The following is a 23,963-nucleotide window of genomic DNA, read 5'->3' on the forward strand; positions in this document are numbered from 1 at the left end:
TAATTCAAATACACAAAGCAAATATACAGTATATGTTTCTTAAGTGGTAATTATTCTTGCTTTTGACATGTAACTGGTGTGCAATTCCTAGCATATTGATGTATGTAAAGTATAAATGTGGGCATATTATTATGTGATTTCGCATGATCAGAGAGTGTGTGCTTTAGTGCATATCGGAGGCACAGTGTCACTCTTGGTGAAAGTAGCATAAGGCTAAATGTGATGAGCTGTTTTTAAGTGAGTCTGCTTAAAGACAGAATGCGAAATACGAACTTGTTATTAGTGGTGATGATAAAACAAGCCTGTTGGTTGTAGTTATTGAGGAGAGGTATGTCATTACTTTTCTAAGCCGATATTTTTTTTTTTGGTGGATAATAAAACGGGAAAAAACTTACTTTACTTACTTTACTTTGAAGGATTAAAACCACTGACAACATCTTAGAACCGAATAGCAACAAGATAAAAACTGGCTAGCTCCTAGCGCACTCAGAAAATGCTACGGGTGCTTCCCAAGTGGAAGACTTCATCCTTGTGAGACTGTGTCCTATAGGCCACTCTTTCAGAGGCTTGTAAGGCTAGAGTCCTCCTCAGCAATTGAACGCTATATGAGACGGTCTAGTAAGTGCGCATGGCTACGTCACACGTTCCCACCCTTGCGGTCACAATACAAAAATACTATTAAAATTATCATTAAAAATTCTTTAACCCTTTATTTTAACTGCCTTTATATTAATGCCGTACAGGTAATGACACCATCTGTGTTCTCCCAGTGGTTTACATTTGTTTAATTTACAACAAAACAATATAGAAAATATCTTTAAAATCCTTCTTTTTTTTTTTTGTCTTGCATTATGTATTGAAATTGGACAAGCTCAGTGCCGATTCATTTTCGGCTAATTCTTTTCGGTGAATTGGAGTGTGTGCAAAGGATTGTGGGTGCAGGAAGAATTCACTCACACGTTTTCATTCACTCCTTCAAGTGGACTATATTAGTGGAGTAAGGAATAAGAAAATATAGAGGGCAAATTGGAACAAAGCCCAATTGTATTCAGACACTGAGTGCGCCGCTTTTGCATAATTTGTACTGGCTGTTTAATAATCATTTGAAACTTGGCAAACTGGCAGCTCCAATTATGAACCTTAATTAAACAATTTAATAATCAAGTAAAAAAGGAATTTATACCTGTATGATATTATGCTGTAGCCACATTGGACCAGCGGTTTGGAAAATGGATGGATGGATGGATGGATGATTCAGCTGCGGCGCCATCTTCTGGCGAGACGCGGGAATTCATTCGATATGACCCTCACAGTGCATTATGGGTATTCTCTAGCCGTTGAGCATACATCGGTAGCATACATTGAGGTGCATTGTGGGATTGAATGAGTGCACTCAATATCATCTATGGTTTCGGACACCACTACAAATGGCTGTCCCCTCAAAATGTGCCCTATTTAAAGGGATACTCCACTTTTTTTGGAAATAGGCTCATTTTACAAACAGTTGAGTCTTACCGTTTTTTAATCCATTCAGCCGAACTTACCACTTTTAGCATAGCTTAGCATAGATCATTGAATCGGACAGGACCATTAGCATCTCTCTCAAAAAAATGACCAAAGAGTTTCGATATTTTTCCTATTTAAAACTTGACTCTTCTGTAGTTACATCGTGTACTACAGTAAGACCGACAGAAAATGTAAAGTTGCGATTTTCTAGGCTGATATGGCTAGAAACTATACTCTCATTCCTGCGTAATAGAAACTTTGCTGCCGTACCATGAGTCCAGCAGGCGTAATGATATGATGCAGCGCCTGAAAATAGTCCCCAGCTCGGTAACTTCCAACGTGACCGGGACTAAGTTTGTCTAACCTATTAGACCTATTTCAGGCGCTGCGTCATATCATTACGCCTGCTGGACTCATGGTATCAACAGCAAAGTTTCTTGATTATTACGCAGGAATGAGAGTATAGTTCCTATGGAAAGGATATATTACTTTATGTATTAAAGTACAATAACATATAGGTTGTGAATGCATTTGTCAAATACAAAAAAAAACTATTTTTTGATGCATTCACCCATTAACCACGCCTCCCCAAACCACGCCCCTGCCTATCAACCACGCCCCCGTCCTGTTTTCTGAAAACTAAAATATGGTCACCCTACCTTAGTAACCACTAAACACATTAGAACTGTATAGCAACATATTAAAAACTAGCAACGTCTCAGTGAACACTCATAAAACTGCCTAACAACATTCTAAAAACACTGAGAACACCTTAGTAACCACTAAACACATTAGAACTGTATAGCAACATATTAAAAACTAGCAACGTCTTAGTGAACACTCATAAAACTGCCTATAACAACATGCTAAAAACACTGAGAACAGCTTAGAACCGTAAAGCAATGTATTAAATCATGTCTAACTATATATGTATATCATGTACACTAATTCGGGCACTGGCCTGGTAAGGACCCTGGCTCACTACACAGTGATGGTGACATGACAACATCCTCGTTGTACTAAAGCAGAACTGATATTCAAATTTTTGTATGTTTTTTAAGGTACATTACGATGACCTGCAACATTACAGCCGTAAATTAATTCTACATTTTAATGTTCAGTGTATGTCAGGCAATGTTTATGCCGAAATATATTAAATAATGGTTTGTTTTTAAAAAACGTCTATCGCGTGAGTTGGCTCGCATTATTTATGGTTCACGTTTAAGGGAACATCCTGGTTTTCACTGTGCATTGTGGGACTTTTTAGGGATTGAATGTTTCAGGGCGCTGGAAGGATTTCACAATTGAGACATCCCTTAAAAATGGCCGACTCCCTGATCAGTGCCCTGACGACTGAACTAGGGAGCTGATTGAGACGCACCCTAAGAACACCTTAGAACCATATAACAACATGCTAAAATCACCCAGAACACCTTAGCAACCACATAGCAACTCCCTGGCAACCCCACAACATAGCATTGTGGTTTTGCATGGACAAGCAACACTCTAGCTTCTCTTTTTTTTCTGTACTTTGCTGGAATGTCGATGACTATTCTTTCCAATGGCCCTGAGCAATAAGAGAGTGTTTACACAGACAGTCCCACCCCTCCTCTCATCAATAACTGCAACTTTTCACTGGCTGGCTGTGTTTCTAATGCACCAGAAACAAAAAGCTTCCACCAGATAACCGAAAACATTCTCACATTATCTTTTCATTTCTGTGCGTCAACACAAATTAATGTCAGGAAGAGTTTCAGAAAGTTCAACCGATTACGTTTAATTAAATCAGAGATTTTAATGCATTAACACATTCATTATCGAAGCGAAGCGCGCGGAAGATTACGAGGTTACTTTCTTTCAGGTCCGCAGTGTCAATCAAATTCTGAAATATGCTAAATTAAGAGAATTAGAGAAATTATAGTACTGATATTCATTGTGATTTTCTTACTGCGATGGTTTCTTTAAAGATCATGAGCCTGTAAACATCCAATGAATCACAGTGTTTATGCACATTTCTTCTGGGCTTTCCTCCGCCTTAGACTTGAGTAATTGATAAATCAAAAACTAATGGCCACGAATCAAAACACTAACCTTTTTTTTTTTCTTTTTTTTTTGCATCTTACCTAAATTTATAACATATTCTGCATCCTTGACTTTCATCTAAACCTCCACATGCTGAAAATGAGTCTCATCAATTCAGAATCATTGACTCGCAGAAACATATTGTTCTTTCATAATATCAACCTTGACTTTCATTTTCCATTTTCATGAATATTATCATTGTGATATCTACAGTAAATGCATACACTTTAGGTTTAAATGACCTTTGATGCCAATAAAATTGAAATATGATTAGTATATATGACATTTTTATTCTAGATATAAAGAAGAAACTGTGGCTTGAATGTCATTGCACTGAATGTCACCTCTACACAAAAAAATAATCATTTAAAAAAAAGAAAAACACCCTGTAAACTAGATGAAAATGTTTTCAAAGACACAGTTAATTCTGTAATTTGATTAAAAATAAGAACATTGATTAAAACCAAATGAAAACAAGATAAAGCTTTGATGTTAGTCACACTTACTGAGAGTCTAATACTGTTTTAACTCCACACACTTTTCTGCATTTGATCATATGGACTGTTTCAAAATCAAATGTGATGCAACCAAAGTTAAAAGAGAAGTGCTCCGAGGGTCCAGGCTTTGAAAAGTGTTTCAATATTATCAAATATGAGCAGATATGAGATCAAGTGAAGTCTTGAATGTTACATTCATTTCTAAGCATGTGTTTCACTTCCATGCCATCTTCCTCTTAACACTTATGTTGCAATATTGAGTATAAAGAGATTATTAGCTGGATAGCAAATAAGACTGAATACAGGATATGAAGTTTGAGTAAACTGAATTTGTCAAACTAAATGAAAAGAAGCTAGGCTAATCTGAATCGCTGGAAAATCTTTATTTGCTTTTTTGTTTGTTTCGCTCACTTTAAAACATTTATGATATTATTCAGTTATTCTAATTTGTGATGTGTACTTTCATTTCTGGCTTTTCAAAAACCTCTGATCTGATCCAGTTTTTATGAGCACAACCAGGTTCAAAGAACGGTAACCTACAAACTGTAAACAGGCACATTTGTGACTGCAGAACTCTTGCAGACTGTATAACACATCGATTCAAAGGCAGAACAACACAAAGCAAATCATTTTGTGGTTTGTGTTTGATAAAATGACATTAAAATAGGTGCAAAAATGCCACTTTTTGTTGCCTACTGTGGAAAGGCCATACGCTGATGAAATATCTGTTGCTTTTTCTCGCTCTTTGAATTTTACATGAATATACCCACTTTATCTTTATATCTAACCTTGAAACTATCCAAACCATATGGTGGAGTTCTAGACATGTAGCATATTGCACATTATTCAGTATGCTGAGGGATAAAACGATCAATAATGACTGAATACCTGGCCCCACGAAAGGGGCCAAAAGTGCTTGCCCTTGTTATAAAGCCTCTACGTCAAACCTTTACTTTGATATAAAAAAAAACTAAACATATTTACTAACTAACTAACTGTATTTTTCTATGTACATTTCTGAAGTGCACTTTCTGTAAAGCTGCTTTGAGACAATGTGTATTATTATTATCCATTATATATTATATATTATTATCAATTATATATTATTATCCAAATTAATGGAGAAACATGAAGAACAGTATATTTTAAATATTTGTTTAATGCCATTTTTGACATTTACTGTATAGGGTTTTAAAAAATACAACAACTTTTATTTAAGTGAACTTAAAAAAATATGTACATAAACCCATTAAATGCAATATGTTATTTATATTATTATTATTTTTTATTTTTTACTTAAAATAGCTTTAGATGGAGTGTAGTAGGCCATAGGATATTCATGCACACTAACCATTTTTTTTTCATTCTTATATATATATATATATATATATATATATATATATATATATATATATATATATATATATATATATATATATATATATATATATATATATATATATATATATAATGCATTTACATTTACAATAACAGTGATGTGGACGGAAGAAGGTCCGTCCATGTCATAAAGCAAGAGGGTTGAACTTTGTCAAGGGCAAAAGAGTTCAAAGATTAGACTACCCGCCTCCCCAAAATCATCCACTGCCTGAACGCTTCCGCAGTCCTCTTAAAGCACCATGCACGCTGTCATTTAAGAACAAACATGAAAAGTGAGCGCAGGAAGCCACATCCTCTCGTTTTTATATGGGCAGGGCATAAAAACATGACCTGTGTCTCAAATGACAGTGCAACACAAACCGCTGCTTATTGCTCCATAGTGAACGCGGCAATCTCGCGCTTTGACTTTAAATAAAGGAAGGACTCGCTGCTCGATTGCTCTGGTCTGGCGCGAACATGGCAGATTCAGAGGATAATGTTACAATTCTTCACTTGAAGTCTCTTCTGCAAATGGACCCTTACCTCAAACCCTTTGAAAAGGACTTCCAGAGGAGGTAAAACGCTCTTTTAAGAGTTATTTGCATCTTGTCGCTGGGTAATGGTCCTTTTCCCGTCCCAAATGCACAATGACTCGCATGTCTGTCTGTCAAGCCCTTCACACCCGGTGCTTATGAATTGTTACATTAAATCAGTGTAGTGTCCATTAAGAGACAGCTGCTGTATGCTCGCTGTCTGGATGTGTCAGTGCTGTGAGTGCCCTAATGAATAAATATGGACATCTGATGGTTACTTTATGGAAGGTATATGACAGTCCACTTCTTTGCAATGAACACGTTTCAACTCCAGGACCAGCACAAATATGCTTTAAGGCAGTATAGGACAGTAATTTATTAGTGATTTAAAAAGTGCGTCATAATCAGGGCTGACAATTGACACTGTTCTCATGCTCTTACACCACACATCCACTAGTGTAGCCTACAGCAGCAACAACAATGGCAATATTAATAATGATATTAAACCGGTTACAGCTTAGTCTGACATCATTATGAATGATTATGAATTTTCAAGTAGACAGCACTAGTCAATAAGGAAGATTATAGATTATGCAGACACTTAGGGTAGATTGGGGTAAAATGGACACCTCCTAATAAAAACCCAGAAATGATCCTCAAACCCTTAATCTGTTCTGTCAGAGCAGTTTCACTGTCAATCAACAACGGTGAGTTGAAACTTTCAGTAATACACACACACACACACACACACACACACACACACACACACACAAAAAAAAAAATAGGACAAATACAACAGAAAAAAAGATAATGAATGAAATGAACAATTTAGCCTGCTACTAATAAAAGCCTACTATACATACAGACATTGAATAAACTAATCAAATGTAAAAAATAAAATAAACAAAACTGCACAGTCTTTACTGTATGAATTAAATATACATTGATTCTTATTAAAGTTACTAATGTTATTCAGTGAAGATTATTGAATGATTCTTTAATTTTTTTTTTTGATTAACATTAAAGCTACACTGTGTCATTTTTTTATTTGATTCTTAGCAAAAAACACTTTCAAAATGATATGTGCTCATTTAAATTCAATTACTTCCACCAACTAATCAAGTATTCTCGTAAGCGTAGAATCTGCCATTCAGAATACATACGAGTGAGTCGCTCGAATGGCGGCAGCCATGATCTTGAAAATACATTAGCCAAAGAGGGACATACCTGGAAATTCAAGCTTCGCCTTTTGCGCTTTTACACTCAGTGGCACTGTGAGAAAATTATGTAGCCTACGCTGTAAACATTGCCTTGCACTATTAATCTCATACAATATACAGAATAACGATAGCACTGATACTTTACTCAGATTAGCTTGCATTCGTTTGGGAATCTGATAGCTGATGTTAGCAATGAAATGGTACCAAAATAACTGAAACGTAAAACTATTATTCAGTTAACTGACTTAATATCTAAATGCAATTTGTAATAGTTTTCTAAAGTAACCTCATCACTTGAAGGAACACTCATGGACGAACTCGAACTGGAAGCCATGTTAATCTTGGAATAATACGGCCAGTGTAGGAGTTAAAATGCCCTCGAAATGGGAGGGGCTCGAAAGTAATATTCAGTTGGTAGTCATATACAATTTCACCGCTAGATGGGAGAAAATCTTACACAGTGTAGCTTTAAATGACAGAGAGAGCAGTGGGTTTATTATGCTGCTGTCACTTTAAGACCTAATACACTGACAAGCATTTGATTTCTTTCCCAGGTGTTTATGTTCACTGAAGACATAACGTTTAAGTCAAAAAGTCCCCAAGATGGACATTTTGACACATTTTTGCATGTATTTGTCAGTTTAGTAGCGTACCTGAGGCCTAAAGTAGTGCCATTGGGGTGTTGCCATAGAAAACACATAAATTCGAGTCACGAACCGCTCCAATAGGCTATAACGTCATGGATTTTCATTTCTTTCAAATTACAGTTGCCACAGAATGAATGCAGCATAAGCTTGTTGTTTTGGTTCAGGAGGTACTGTAAAAGGTGGCTGCTGTTTCGGTTGTGGCGCTCTGTGACTGACGTCTGTCTAACTCTGCATTGCATGAAACTCGCTGATGATGTGTGATGTCTACGTGTGCAGGGTGTGCGGAGCGGAGGTACAGTATGAAAATATATACGTTGTCAGGCAGGTAGGACATTGTGTTGTTGCCCCCGGAATGAGGGCAATGATTGGATGAACGTTTTAGGGTCCTACACCTTCCACAGATGATAGCCTACAGTATATAGGCCTATACATATGAATACATTAGACCACTTTACTTTGTGATTGCTAAACCAGCATAACAAAAATGGTTTCTGGAACAAATCACCTACCCGGCTAGCCTGGGTTTCCCCATGCTGCCTTGAGCGCAGCGCGATTTTATTCACGCTGCTAGGCAGCCTGGATACCATGGACCAGATTTTCGCCTCAGCGAGGGAACCAATCACAGAATGGGGAGGGAGCAGCAAGGCGATGACGACGTCTATGCGACACACCGAAGCAGTTTGTTTATATCTATGGATCCAACATGGCAGCAGACGCGAAGTTACCTTTCAGTGCAGCCTAAGATAGTGTTCTAAGTAGTTTTGTCTTCTTCAGCCATCGTTTGATAGACATTCGTAGCGCCCAATAAACGGCTCTGGGCATTCGTAAACCACGCCTCAAATACGAGAAAATTAACATATGGTTCCCAGACCACGTCTCAATGAGAAAGAGGTCTGACATTAGCCAGGCTACTACCTGGCCTTTAATTGATCTAATTTTGTGTCTTCTGGTGAATAGTGATCTATGACCTTGTATTATATTGAATATCAAAGTTTTTTTTGTGTCTATTTGTTAATGAGGGACTTGTGGACACATTCATGTTTTTAGGTTTGTGTAGTAAAAGTGTTTATTTTGAAGTAAAAAGTTTAAATCAGGGCTCGACAGTACGAGCATTTCACTCGCATCGACTAAAAATAGATATGTGTAACTGTAAAATGTAGTTTTTAACAAAGTTTTTTTAAACAACGACGCTGTCACTGTGCTGAACCAGTGTTGTCTGTTGAAAAAAAGAACAATCACGTAATCCACACAAATGCGCCTTCTAGACGTTACTAGCACCTTTAATAAAAAAGAAAAGAAGTCAAGTAAACATGCAGTGAGATAGATACGCAACATATATAAAGTTAAAGTATGAAGCCTATTAGCCATCATTTCAAAAGACCAATTGCAGAAACTGAAGTTACGACCGAAACAGTCGGCACTGAGGAGGAAGGCGACAAAAGCGATGTAACATTAACTGAAGGACCAGGCGGCGCCGGTTACCAGTTCATCCTCCATCGCAGGAACAACTCTATGCAAAGTTGCAAACATACTAGTTTTATATCATTTTAAACTGCTATGGCAGCAGGGAAGATGCATGGGCTTTAATTTGCGTTATTTTAATGTTATGTTATGTTATGTTTTTTTTTTTTTTTTTTTTTTTTAAACCTACCCAGTTCTATATTATACACTATACTGTCAAAAGGCACAGTCCTTTGGATGAGTAGTTAAACTGAGGTCCTGACTCTCTGTGGCCATTAAAAATTCCAGAATGTCCCTCGAAAAAGAGTAGGCCTAAGTGTGTAACCCCCAGCATCCTGACCAAATTTGCCCACTGGCCTCTGTCCATCATCATGGCCTTCTAAATAATCCCCATAAATATTGATTGGCTTCATCACTCCGTCTCCTCTCCACTAATAAGCTGGTGTGTGCGTTGTGGGCGTTCTGGCACAATATGGCTGCCGTCGCATCATCCAGGTTGATGCTGCACATTGGTGGTGGTTGAGGAGCTTCCCCCCTTCCATATGTAAAGTGCAGAGTAAAGCGCTATATTGATATATTTAATGAATTATTATAGTTACTGTCCACCACTGCTGTTAGGTATGCAGATTTTCTGTATATGGCATACATTTAATTTTAAAATCTAATATTTATGTTACATCCTGTCATTTAAGATGCTTTCAGGCAGCATACTGTAGATGTATCCCACATATATGATACGATATGATATGATATGATATCCCATCCCGCAATCCTGTGCATGCAGTTGGTGGAAAGAATTTAAATGGCATCTGATGGCATTTATTATTGGCCTCTGTTACATGGCAAGGGTTAATGTTCCCATTGGATTCTCCCAACATTGGCACAACATTGTATGGTCTTGCGTACCATTTTGATTTTTGTTTTTTTTGCATCAGCTGTATTCAGTACCACTTACTATGCATTAAGCTGCTATTCCATTTATAGCCATACAAGGATGCTTAAAGAAGTGATATAATGCCCTTTTCACAAGATGTGAAATAAGTATTTGATGTCCCTAGAGTGTGTATGTGTAGCTTTAGCTCAAAATAACCCACAGATATTTGTATATAGCATGTTAAAGTTGTCACTTTTTGAGGGTGAGCAAAAACGCACCGTTTTGTGTCTGTTCCTTTAAATGCAAATGAGCTGCTGCTCCCGGCACAGGGGGCGGAGCTTCTAGAGTTTGAGCTCACACAGACATGCACTGAAAATTTCAAAAACTTTCAGCCTTTTATGTTCAAACCGGATTCAGACAATGATGGAGAGACTCAAGAAGAGGTGACAACATGTAGAATGCAACAGGACATTTCTGAATGGTTAGTTGATGGATTTATGTAGCTGATGTGTAGTTATCTTCTAGTCATTGATTAGCATATTCTGTCTTGATAATCTATAAATCGTGTTCAGGGGGCGGGGTTTATGTAAATTCTAGGGTTGGTGATGTCACTAACCCTGGAGGAATTTCGTGTAGTCCCAGCTGTTTGTTGTAGCCCTTAAAAAGCAATTACTTTAAAAGCAAATTTCTCCCTTTGCTTTGAACTTTGAGCGTTGTAGCTTTGCAGATGTTGTTTATGCTCAAACAGCAACATTACACGCTAACTAAAGTTAAAAAAGTGAAATCATAATCAACCACCCCTTTAAAATGAATGGAAAGATAAATATTATTAGCTGCACGTATTAATACGTAAAGACCTACAGGAAAGTGATGGATGACTTGAGGTGACCACCTTGAATTTCTAATTAAAATGTCACTCATAATTATAGTTACAGTTTAACAGTGTTATATTGATGCACAATTGGTACTCCGGATTCTGATTGCTTATGCCGGGAGACTTTGAGTGTTCTGTACCAATTAGATGACACTTAATAGCAATCCAGAGAGTGCCACTGTCAGCAACCGTTTGCTCACCACTCGTCACTTTAATGCATGGTATATACAGGGTCCTATGGCACCGTCTTTACATTTTTATTATAATGATAACAATACCTAATTGCATTGTTGCACACATTAAGTGTGCATGGCACAGTCTGCATATTTATGACTCAACATTCTCCATTCATTAGTGCCACAGAGACCACTGACAAGTGAAATGGAGTTCTTCATTATCGTTTTAATTAACACCGAAGTCTTGAGGGGTAGCCATCGAGGTATCTGAAAACATAGTACATGGTTTCTAATTTTACCCCTCTCTGCGGAACTGGTTTCGAAAGTGGAATAATGTTGTGTGAAATGTGTGTCACGGATTGACTCAGAAAAACCACATGGGATGTAAGAAATAAGATTATTATGGAGACTATACTCTTCTTAGCGTGTTCCGTAAAACTCTTTTGAAATGAAGGTTAATAACATATCATATTTCTGTGCTACTTTCATTTGCTCTGGATGAGAGAGCCCATAGGAATGGGCAATTGCAAATGAGAACTCTTAAATATCTCAATTGTATCTCCTAGATTGCAGTGATAATTATAGAGAGCTATTTGAGAACTTTGCATAAGCCTTTTACTTCTTTATCGAAACCCATTTATGAAAAAATGCTTTGGTAAATCATAATTGTGACATAAAAAGTGATAATTATGACAAAAAGTCGAAAATATGAGATAAAAAGTTAAAACTATGATAAAACTATGAGACAAAACTATGAGATAAAACTATGAGACAAGGTTCAACTAAGTCAAAATTATGAGAAAATGTCAATATTATGAGATACATTGAAATTATAGTCAATTTTGACAAAGTTGAAATTTACAAATTCAAAATTGATATAAAAAGTAAAAATTATGAGATAAAAAGTCTTACTTATGACATACAAAGTTGAAATAAAGTTAAAGTTAACAAAGTTACTAATTATGAAAATAAATTTGACTTTAAACAATTGACTGTCAATTTTGATTTTTCTTATGTCATAATTATGATTTACCAAAGCGTATTTGTTCCTTTATGTGAATTCTATACTTAGATATTTCACCATAAATCCAGACTCCAGTAATCTCATGTCTCCTCTTGCATTTCAGAGGAGATATCAAGAGCGTATCATCAAACAGTACTCACATTTGCCAATTGCTATTAATGTTTCCAATAATTGCTCATTGAATTATTTCAAAACTAATTTTAATTTATTTAATTTTTTTTTTTTTTTTTTTTGTCTTAATTTATTTGAATGTACACAAAAATGATTTTTTTTATGTTTAGGAGAAACATCTACAGCTGTTTTTATTTATTTAAATTAAATAGTGTTTTAAAATGTTGCAAGCCAGATTCGACCTTGCATCACTGTCATATGCAGCACAGCTCCATATGTTGTGCACTGAGTTTGTTATGCTACAGCAGTGATGAAGGTCCACTAGATCTCCTAACTAATGTAAGCAATACATTTTCTTGTAGTAACTGAATCAACATTAGGTGGAAGTTATGGAGAGAGAATTGTGTCTTTTTTACATGCAAGAAAATAAATGATCTGAGAGAGAAAAAAAAGTTTGAGAGAAAAAGTTATTACACTGATAGCAAAAAAGCATTTTATGAGAGAAAAAAAAAATATTTGAGAGAAAAAGTTTTCATACCAATAGCAAAAAATAATAATATTTGAGACTAAAAAAAGTTTTGAGAGAAAGTATTTTCTCAGAACAAAAAAAATATAAATTTGAATTTTTTTTTAATTATTTCTGAGAAAAAAAATCTCTCTCAAAATACTTTGAAAAAAACTCTCATATATATATTTTTTGCTATCAGTGTGAAAACATTTTCTTAAAAAAAAGGGGGTTTTCTCAAAACGCTTTTCTTTGCTCTCGATGCAATTTCTTGCTCTCGTGTCAGGATTCTGCTTTGACTGTGAGAATTGTGTCATGGGCGGGGCCACGATCCTATTGGCCAGTCGGGTGAGCATCGTCTTGTCTTGGGAGTCGAACTGAATCATTATACCATTGTTCGGTTCACCGGCATAGATGCCGCCTCTGCCTTAGTAGTTGAGCACGGACACTCCAATGTTTGGGTAAGATGATTCACGGTGATCATACGCCTGGTTCAGATTACAAGAATTTTGTGTCTGTTACGATAGTCACGGTGTCAGATTACACAGATTACACGATTTTGACTCCTAAAAATCTTGTCATGTCGTGGATGGACAAGAAATATGTCAGACTACACGTTGCTTTCCGACCAGTCACCGCGAGCCGTCTCACGCACACACACGCACTCACTCAAATACACACAGACACTTACTGTGCTCGCTCGCTCACTCAATCGCGCGCGCGCGCGCACACACACACACACACACACACACACACACACACACACACACTGTAGCTCGCACACTCACTCGCGCACACACAATCGCTCACTCGCACACACACAATTGCTCTCGCACGCACGCACACACACACACACACACACACACACAATCCGTTGCACTCACTCTGACTCACATAGTCACTCTTGGCGGAACCCGTCGCCCGGAACCGAGCAAGGACCGTTATGCCGGGGTTTCGCCTGGAAAGCTCTATAGAAATCTGGCACTTTGTTGAACGAAGTTAAACTGAGAGAGCGTGACGTTCACAGACACCAGAATGAACGAGCTTACAATAACGTTCATCAGGCAGTAATACAGTATGCTACTTTCAGTTCACGTTCACCCAAAATATGAACGAGTTCATGAACTATCGTTCAATGAACCGTTCAGGCACAACAATAGTGCTCAATAGCATCTGAGATACAGATGCTAAACAACACATGAATAAAAATCATTTTAGGTTATAGTTAAGTTATAGGTTCAAACAGGAAATGTATCATATTGACCTTAAAACAAAATAGTTTATTCTGAGTCCGAGTAAAACTGTGCAGGAGGTTGTATATGATGAACTAGGGCTGGGCCTGGGCGATATATCGGATGACATTGTTATGGGCATCTCGTCAGTAAAGCCGGTTCCTTGATTAGTAGTAAATCGCCATCTCCTGCTTTCAGATGAAGCGGCATTAACACAGAGTCGTAGTTCACTGACAAGCTGAGCAATATCGCATTAATTATCGCAGGCAATACGTCCGTGATCTAAGATCACCATGAATCATCTTACCCAAACATTGGAGTGTCCGTGCTCAACTACTAAGGCAGAGGCGGCATCTATGCCGGTGAACCGAACAATGGTATAATGATTCAGTTCGACTCCCAAGACAAGATGCTCACCCGACTGGCCAATAGGAACGTGGCCCCGCCCATGACACAATTCTCACAGTCAAAGCAGAATCCTGACAGAGCAAAGAAAAGCGTTTTGAGAAAAACCCCTTTTTTTTAAGAAAATGTTTTCACACTGATAGCAAAAAATATATATATGAGAGTTTTTTTCAAAGTATTTTGAGAGATTTTTTTTCTCAGAAATAATTAAAAAAAAATTCTAATTTATATTTTTTTTGTTCTGAGAAAATACTTTCAAAACTTTTTTTAGTCTTAAATATTATTATTTTTTGCTATTGGTATGAAAACTTTTTCTCTCAAATATTTTTTTTTTCTCTCATAAAATGCTTTTTTGCTATCAGTGTAATAACTTTTTCTCTCAAACTTTTTTTTCTCTCTCAGATCATTTATTTTCTTGCATGTAAAAAAGACACAATTCTCTCTCCATAGTAGTGAAGTGATTTGGAAGTAAGATGAACTTTGTTTTATTGGTTTTTGGTGGTGAAACCCTCTTATTGAGCTCAGACGGATTGCAAAGGGTCGTGCTCTGATAAACAAACACTCTAATACGGTGAACAGAAGGCTAGCAAAGGCTAATCATTTACACGTTGCCCTGAATATCAGTAATCAGCATGGGTAAACAGCCTGCAGACGCTGTTTTTCACCTGATCTCTCATAAATATTTAGTTTAGCAAATTTCCCATAATGAGATGATGCAAACTCCAGAAAGAACACAAAATTTACACATTTGATAGGTTTCTATTGTGATGCACTATTTACATCGATTTGACATTTTTTACTATTATTGTGATGTATTTCAGAGTGAAACTGAAAATTGAATGAGAAAAATAGAGAGCGGAGCTTGTTTATATTATATATATATCTAAGTTATGTTATTATATGTTATATATATATTTTTATATACAAATATAATGCATTTATAAAAAGAAAAGTGTCATCAAAACTGTTATTTCACAATTATTTATTTCATTTAGCCTAGTTTTTAGTTTATTTTTTATTTTTTTATTTTAGTTTTAGTATTTTTTTCAATATTTCTATTAAAGTTTATTTTTATTTCAGTTTTAGTTTTACCTTAAAGTTGTCATGAAACAGAAGTTGTGATAGTCTTATTGTGACGTATATCCAAAACGGCTTCTGGAAAGAGAAAAATGTTGGGCGGGATTTGAATTCATCCTTTGGGAATTGAGTGAATCGTAGGAAATGTAAAGTTTAGTTTTCATTTTATGTCCTCTTTTATTTCACAGTTTTCGTTATCATTTTCAAAGTCAACCTGTGGGTGGGGCTTTTTCAAGTCTAAGTGCACGTAGAGTGTGTATAATGTTGAGATCAATAAATAAAAACAAGTAAAAACATATTGTCATTTAAAAACGTATTATGAAGTTATTATACAAGTGTGTACTTTAAATGTAAGTGCCCCAAATAATCAATATTGGCCCTGTCCCAAATGGCACCCTCAGTTTTTCCTACGAGTCTGCACTTTTGTAACGTAATGCCGCTTTGACTGTCGGGTAAGTCTGCTGCAGTGTGGGCTTGACAAAAGTGTGCATTGAGGGTGCATATCGACCGCAAAGGGGGCCTAAAATGACAAATGGGACACACTATGGTCTCATGGACTTAATGGACACGCGCCAGCCATTATAAGTCCACAAGACCGAAAGTGCATATGAAGTGTGCGGTTACACTTTTTTTTAAGGTGTCATTGTTACAGTGTAATTAGATATTTAAGTACTGAGTAGTATTAATTAACTACATGTACTTACTATAGGGTTAGGGTAGGATTAGGATTTGGTTGAGGGTTAATTGCATGTAATTATGCATAATTTACTGTTATTACTTTGGTAATATGCAACAAGGACATTGTAAAATAAAGTTTTACCAAGTGTGCCATTTAGGACAGGGCCATTGAATAGAATTGAATCAAATCGAAATTGAATCGCAAGCCCAAATCCCAAAAGGCATCTAAGTTTAATCAAATCGTGAAATTTGTCAATGCCGAGCCCTGATTTATTTTTTATATTTTTTAATATGGTTTTAGTTTTAATTCTGAGTAGTACATGCATTTTGAATAATATATTATAGATTTTGAATAATATTATGTACTCTAATATTATAATGCATTCAAAAATGCTCAGAAATTGTTGACATTCTGTGCTTTTTTTCAATCGTTCATGATCAGTGTGTGTTTATCATGCTTTCCTTTCTTCATATACTTTTCTTTCTCAGACACTTTGATGTTTGTATACAGATTTCACATGTTTCTTGCCCTTAGAACCTCGAATTTCCCTTCACCTCAGTAGTATGTTGTTTTTTGTAGAATAAGTGTTTTTTCGTTGCATGTTTATGAGGTGACTGGATCTTGCTGAACACACATCTGTGTGTCACAGCCCATTCCAGCAGCAGCGCAGCTTTTGCGGACTCCGAGGAGCCCCGGGCGAGCCTCACACACCTGTCTGGCCCCTGAAATCCCCTCTCCTCCCCATATATAATTGTATATAGGCGGGTGCCAGCGCAATAGCTGCTCGGCTCTTGATCAAACCCAGCGTCAAGAGGCCCCTGAGCAACAGGAGTGTTTCTTATGAATGCAAGTGTCAAAATCAACAAGGTCTTGCGGGCAGCTCTGAATCACGCTGTGCATCACCAGAGGGAATGAAGTGTCAGGAATTCAGATGACTAAAAAGACTTGGTAAACTTCAAACTGGGATTGATATGTGTTGCCCTGATCACTTGCTTTCGGAGCTTCAGAAAAGTTGTGGTGTGGAACTTCTTAAATATTTTTTTTTTAGATTATGAACCGTTGGTGCACAAAGTAGAACAAAAGCCTTCTTTTATGTCTTGAAGTGAGAGATTTTTGATTTTGCAATATTTCTTTCTGTGTAGAGCTAATTTGTCTTGGACTCTTTTTTTTTTTTTTTACGGCTGTTTGTTTTTTTGTTAAAATCTGTTTGAATAGCTTTCTGTAGTCCCCCTGTATTCAATACTTTTATCCCTTAAAACTCATCTTTGATCACCAAAATGACATATTTAAATGTTTTATCATTGAAAAAAAATTCTTCATGCCTTAAATTAGCTTGAATGTAGCTCTATACCCTTGCCTCATTTAGTAAACCCGGTTCTATGAATATTTAAATTAGCCCCGCCTCCACTCACTCACACCAGCTCAGAGATAAGGTAGTTTGTGACGTCAGAAACACCCGCGATTTCAAACTGCATTTTTGAGACTGTCTTTGGTTCACTGCAGTTTTAAGGAGAACATTTTCAGCAATGGTGTTGACTTATGAATTTGTACATGGTTTGTCTTAAAGCATATTAAAAACACCACATAGACATATAAACAACATTAAAAGCTTCATTTTCACCACAGGGGGATGTTAAGGTGAGTGAACTTGTCAGATGATTCCTTCCCAAATTATGGGCCACCAGCCAAGGACACACCTTAGCAAAAAATAAAATAAAAAATGCAATAAATAAAAATTATATTAATTGGAAGGAGTTTGTCTTCTGACCAATCTTTAGGATTTGTGAGATATTGTTACCTTGTAGAGCCTCAAACTGTATCATCAAGCGAATGTTATTAACATAAGATAGACAGGAGTAGCTAACAACTGCTAAATGAATACCATGAATGGATGAGGAAGTAGAATCTGGTGATACGATATGTATCACAATACAGTTTGATACGATACATTGCCATTCTGTAAGAAAGGCGACAGATTGCGATATTTCTTGTTTTTTTTTTTAGGAAGATCTAACAAAAATAAAAAAACTCATAAAGAACCCACCACCATATGCATAAAACCCAAGCAAAAAAATATTGAATCAAAACAGTGGGATCTGCATTTGCATATCTCTAGTATTTTTGCTTAGATTGCACAAAAAATAAAGTGCTTGCAGAATTCTTTGCTATTATAAATTCTTGGATCCTGCTTTAAGGTTCAGAGTTTGATATTACACAACATTCATAGTCCACTTTATATTTAATACTGTAAAAGTTGCTTGGTTTAAAGCAATCTGTTATATAAAGCGCTATATAAATGAACGTGACGTGACTGGAATGCTGATTTGCATGGCTTGTGCAAACATATCAATATCTCTATGATCAAATGCTTTCTTAATTGTTTTCTCACCGCAGTCCTTTTTGTTGTTTTTGAGGAAAGCGTGCAGCATACATTTACATATTCTAGCTAAACACTCCGCAGCGTGGATGGCATTGGGATGTTATTAAGTGAGCTCTTAGATTCAATGTGTTTTCCGAGTATTGTATTTTAGCATGGCTTATTTTTCAAACAACATGACTCTTGCCAATCTCCTAAGTGGTTTCTTTGTAGTGTGAAGCCAAATGTGTCTACACTTCAGCTCTGAACACGGTGGCGGGAGCTGGTATAATTCTATATTCTATATAATTCTAGTCTTGTGAGTTTGGTTTGCTAATGCTAATGCTAGCAATCCACTCTTGCACTTCTCCGCGTCACAGTTTACGTTCTGAGATAGTGCTGCCATCTAGGCTAGCGGTCGGGTTTAAACCGAACCCAAAGCAACTGACATGAATCTTGATGTAAATAAATATAGAAATATCGATACAGTGTTTTTGAGAATCTATACAGTATAATGAGCGTCTAACATGGTTGAGTAGGTATAGTAGACCCACCTGATTCATAGAGTAGTACATATCACAATTTGCCTAATAGTGCAGCCCTAGTTTTGATTTATTCATCCTAATGTTACCATATTCTGTGACATTCCACATTACACTGTAAATTCTGAAAATCATAGGGCCCTATTAAGTGAGTGTACTTGAGGACATGCATCGACTGGTGCGTGTCTGTTAATTCCATGAGATGACCCATTTTCCATTTTTAGGTTTCAGAAGGGTGCTCATGAGCGTTCCCTTGTGGCTGCTATGCAACCTCAGTGCACTTCACAGTGAATTATTACCCGACAGTCTATGCGGCGTCACCAAAGTGTGAACTCAAAGGACAGCCGCAAGGGCTTAGGGTGGCATTTGGGACAAGCCCAGTAATACCAGGGTCTCGAATGTGTGTAAACAGTAACCTTGGCACACCGTTATTCCAAAAATAATAATATCAGTCAGGTTTTCCACTGAGTGTAGAGAATGGTCTAGCTTTCTGTGAAGTTCTGCATTAATGAAAGACATTTGGACTGGTTGACTGAGTCTCATGAAATTACATTTTTCATGAAGACAATGATGCCATTGTCTTATGGAAATATTTTTACCAAAAGGCATTTTTTTTATATTATATTATATTCTTTTATATTATATTATAAAGATGAAGAATATATAAATAAGTATCAAAATATATTAAAATATATTTTAAGTGAAAAAGTATACACTGTAATGTGATATCTGGTGAAAATGGTTACACTTAAACTATTCCTATGTTGTTCTTGTATATTTTGTCGTCGGTTTTTTAATTTCCCTATACATTCATTTTCTTTATGCAAAAATAATTTCATTTTTATGCCATTCAATCAATTGATCTTGACCTTCCTTCCTTCCTTCCTTCCTTCCTTCCTTCCTTCCTTCCTTCCTTCCTTCCTTCCTTCCTTCCTTCCTTCCTTCCTTCCTTCCTTCCTTCCTTCCTTCCTTCCTTCCTTCCTTCCTTCCTTCCTTCCTTCCTTCCTTCCTTCCTTCCTTCCTTCCTTCCTTCCTTCCTTCCTTCCTTCTTACTGGTACTGTTTATATTGAAATGTGATATCTGGTAAATATGGTTACACTTAAACTATTCCTATGTTGTTCTTGTATATTTTGTCGTCTGTTTTTTTATTTCTCTAACACATACATTCATTTTCTTTATGCAAAAATAATTTCTTTTTTATGCCATTGATCGAATGGACACCGGACTGATCAGTCGATCGGACTAATCTCGACCTTCCTTCCTTCCTTCCTTCCTTCCTTCCTTCCTTCCTTCCTTCCTTCCTTCCTTCCTTCCTTCCTTCCTTCCTTCCTTCCTTCCTTCCTTCCTTCCTTCCTTCCTTCCTTCCTTCCTTCCTTCCTTCCTTCCTTCCTTCCTTCCTTCCTTCCTTCCTTCCTTCCTTCCTTCCTTCTTACTTACTGGTACTGTTTATATTGTAATGTGATATCTGATAAATATGGTTACACTTAAACTATTCCTATGTTGTTCTTATATATTTTGTCTTCTGTTTTTTAATTTCTCTAAAAGTACTTTCATGTAACCTCAAACTTTCTTTTGACACAGTTTCACAAAGACTGCTGGGAAAACTCAGCATTCTGTTCTCTAGACTGTGTCTCGTTGCATTCTCTCAGCTGATTCAGAAAGAGCATGAAATGCAGTCTGATTTGGTCTCCATCTGGGACTGATATTTCCCAGCAGTCTCTCTCTGACAGTTACTCAGCCGACTGTACATCTTTGAGAAAAACAGTTGAAACTAAGTGAATAAACTGTGGGGACAGTGGGAAGGTCAATTGGTCACATTCTGTAGTCTGCATGATATTGGCACAATGTGTCAGGGCTTCAAGGTGGTTAACCAGAATGATCTTGGTTCGAATCCAAATCTTGGATATTTGGATCTCTGGGATACTGGCCTACTATTGGGTTAAGCCCTTGAACAAGGCACTTAATCTAGAACTGATTGCTGCAACATAGGGCTAGTGTCAATACATTTCACTTTCTAAACAAAAGCAGCTTTAAAGAAACCACAAGCACTGGTGTTTGTTGTGTGACATCAGGATACGTTCATCTATTTGATTAATTAATCAGCATATCATGTACTTAATTTGATTAAAAGTAAACGTACTAAGAAGCTCTCATTCTTTGAGTGTTGTTATTTAAAAGTAATGGCTGGCTGTATTATAAATAGAACATAATTTGTGTTGAATGATAAAGTTAATCAAGTTAATACGATTTTGATGAAATTAACTGAGGTAATTATATACGACTAACTTTTTTAGGCTGTTCATGGCACTAGTTGTCTTTTAACGCTGAATAGTCCTCTGTAAATTACACTCTGCTGCATACTTATTTTGTTTTTATACTGGCGCACACTTAGATTTTGGACATGATTTTGTCATCGGAGACAAACTTTTGTGAATCGTAACAGATTTTATGTTGTAGGGCACACTTTGATCACTTACCATGCTCATTGACTGCCAAATAATTGCCTTTGAGATGAGTTGTAGCCTCTGACGAACTTCTGACAGTGTCAGAAATTTTAGGTTGCGGTCCTAAAATGTGTCTGCTCCTACGGCGGGCCATTTCTACAGATTCCCTCTTTTGCCCAGCCAACTGTCTCCAAACTTTTGTTTCATTTTCTGTGCCAGGCAATACATTGCCAGCATTTTTCTGTAAGTGCTTGCTGGGTTTTTGTGGTGCGATTTCAATGTTGGCAATATTAGAACATGGCATGATTGACCGTTCAGTCAATGCCATCAATCTGCCTCGGCTTTAATGCAAGATCTCACCGGGCTCATATCGTACAACGCGACAAACAACAAACTTAAAGGACAGATAAAAACCACACAGCAGACAACCAGCTTTAGAAAGGACATCTATAGTCTAGCAATTTGCACTCATTATTACTAATAAGCAGGTGTGCTGAAGTTCTGATTTCACTGACGTTCAGGTACTGGTAATAACCGTGTTGGAAATCAGCTTCCTATGAAGTCACCTTGACTGTCTGATTGAGATGCAGTTTCTGATCTCTCCTCTAGACTCTAATCATCTGGGACACGAGCCTGCGGACATGCAGAGAATATCAGTACCTTATGGTGCGGCAGTAGGCCAACCCTCCCTCCGCTCCTCAAACACTGATTTCTTGTAATGGCAGTGACTCTCATAATCACAGAGCAGCTGAAGTTTGACAGTCGGCATGGACTGGGAGGGGGTCGGATTAATTTTCTTGCATAGCTATCAGGTGCTTGCTTTCGTGTTTGCCTTTTGGGTGTCCCAAATACACTGAAGTTGTATTGAATAGGGAAACCGATTCAGTGTTAAACACCTTTTAGAGGGAAAAACATCACTTTTCAGGGGCCATGTAAGTTGGTGTTCTCATTTACCCAGCTCAGGTCGGTGTCACACGATTTGATTGCCTTGCAGAATCCAATCCCTCTTATTGTCGGCATGAAACAAGTTGCAATTAGTCTTTTCTTCGCTATTGTGACATATATTTGAGTAAAACGGCTTCTCGAACAAGGAAAAATGTAGGGCAGACTTGATTTTGATCATGGGGAATTGATTGGATGGTTTGATGGTTGTGATTAGCTATTGGTCGATCTCATGTGAGTGACAGGTTCTCCCGCCCTTGCACCAGTAAGCGTGTCATCAGAGAAGAAATGTTGCTGTCCAAACGTGAAGTGCAGTATGATTTAAAGTAACCCTATTATTCTTTTTTTTGGATATTTCCTTTCATTTAGTTTGTAATATAACTGTTTGTGATTGATATTTGAATATTTGCAGACCTTTTACAAAGTGCATGGTAAATGGAGTTATTGTCTCCCAGGCCCGAAAGAAAGAACCGATTGTGAATCTGAAACGAGTTGTCAGTAATTCCAGTCTTACTTAAAGCATGAAACTACGTAGGTTTGTAAGATTTGCTTAATGCCAGCCTGTGGTCTTCATTGGCTGCCTGTGAACAACGTCCAATTTGACCCTCAAACACTAGTTTTAGCTGAGGCCTGGAAGAGTTTGGTTCAGGTTGTCGACATGTCGAGAAGACACTCTTTGCACTTCCAAAGACGATTAAATACGGTTAAACCAGCGTCCAATCTTTACTGTTGGTATCAAGTGCTGAGGAAGATCCAGAACTGAAATTTAGATATGGTAATGGGCACTTGGTTTTTTGACGCATGCTGTGTAAGCCGTAGACCAATCAATACAGACTGGGGCATCTGACCAATCAGAGAAAAGTAGGCTCTTGTTAAGGTTGGATTTAGAGAGACCAAATCCTTTATTAAACCAATTCAAATGCTGTGAGAAAAGAGGTGATATTATAATATTAGAAAATGAAAGTGGTGCCTCTTGATTACCATCAGAGGGTACTCCACCTCAGACTATTATCACTCTAACAAAGACTACATTACCCATAACCCACTGCCCAGACTATCAGCCATGATTGTATTCAGCTGTTGCGTGTTACTTTCTGCCTATATAAACCTGGTCAATTCAGTCACTCTTCACTAGGTCTTGTTAGTTGTTTACACTGCATCTCTGAGCGTTTTCCATGTTCCTGGTTTTTGATATCTGCCTGTGTCCTGGTTTTCCCGTTCCTGTCTCACCCTCTGGATTTGTTTGATTGGACTGATTTACTGAGCTCTGACCTCTTGCCTGTTTTCGACTACGATTGTGGATTACCCTTTCAATAAAACAGCATTTGGATCCTCAACCTTCTTGTCTCAGAGCAGTTCGTGACGCATGTAAACCTGCTGTAGTAGGAGACCTTCAAA

At 37.1% G+C, this 23,963-nt stretch overlaps 1 protein-coding gene across 1 annotated transcript in view; it reads left to right on the forward strand.

Annotated features, from left to right (window-relative positions):
* Positions 1–5,738: 5,738 nt before the first annotated feature.
* The window catches only part of gbe1b (glucan (1,4-alpha-), branching enzyme 1b), a 136,380-nt gene continuing 118,155 nt past the window's right edge, over positions 5,739–23,963 (forward strand). The window contains exon 1 of the mRNA XM_081371499.1: positions 5,739–6,037. Coding sequence (XP_081227625.1) covers positions 5,940–6,037 — 98 coding nt within the window. The 5' untranslated portion in view covers positions 5,739–5,939. The remainder of the gene's footprint in view (positions 6,038–23,963) is intronic.

Source organism: Scardinius erythrophthalmus (assembly GCF_964197995.2).
Source record: "Scardinius erythrophthalmus genome assembly, chromosome: 7".
Lineage (NCBI taxonomy): Eukaryota > Metazoa > Chordata > Actinopteri > Cypriniformes > Leuciscidae > Scardinius > Scardinius erythrophthalmus.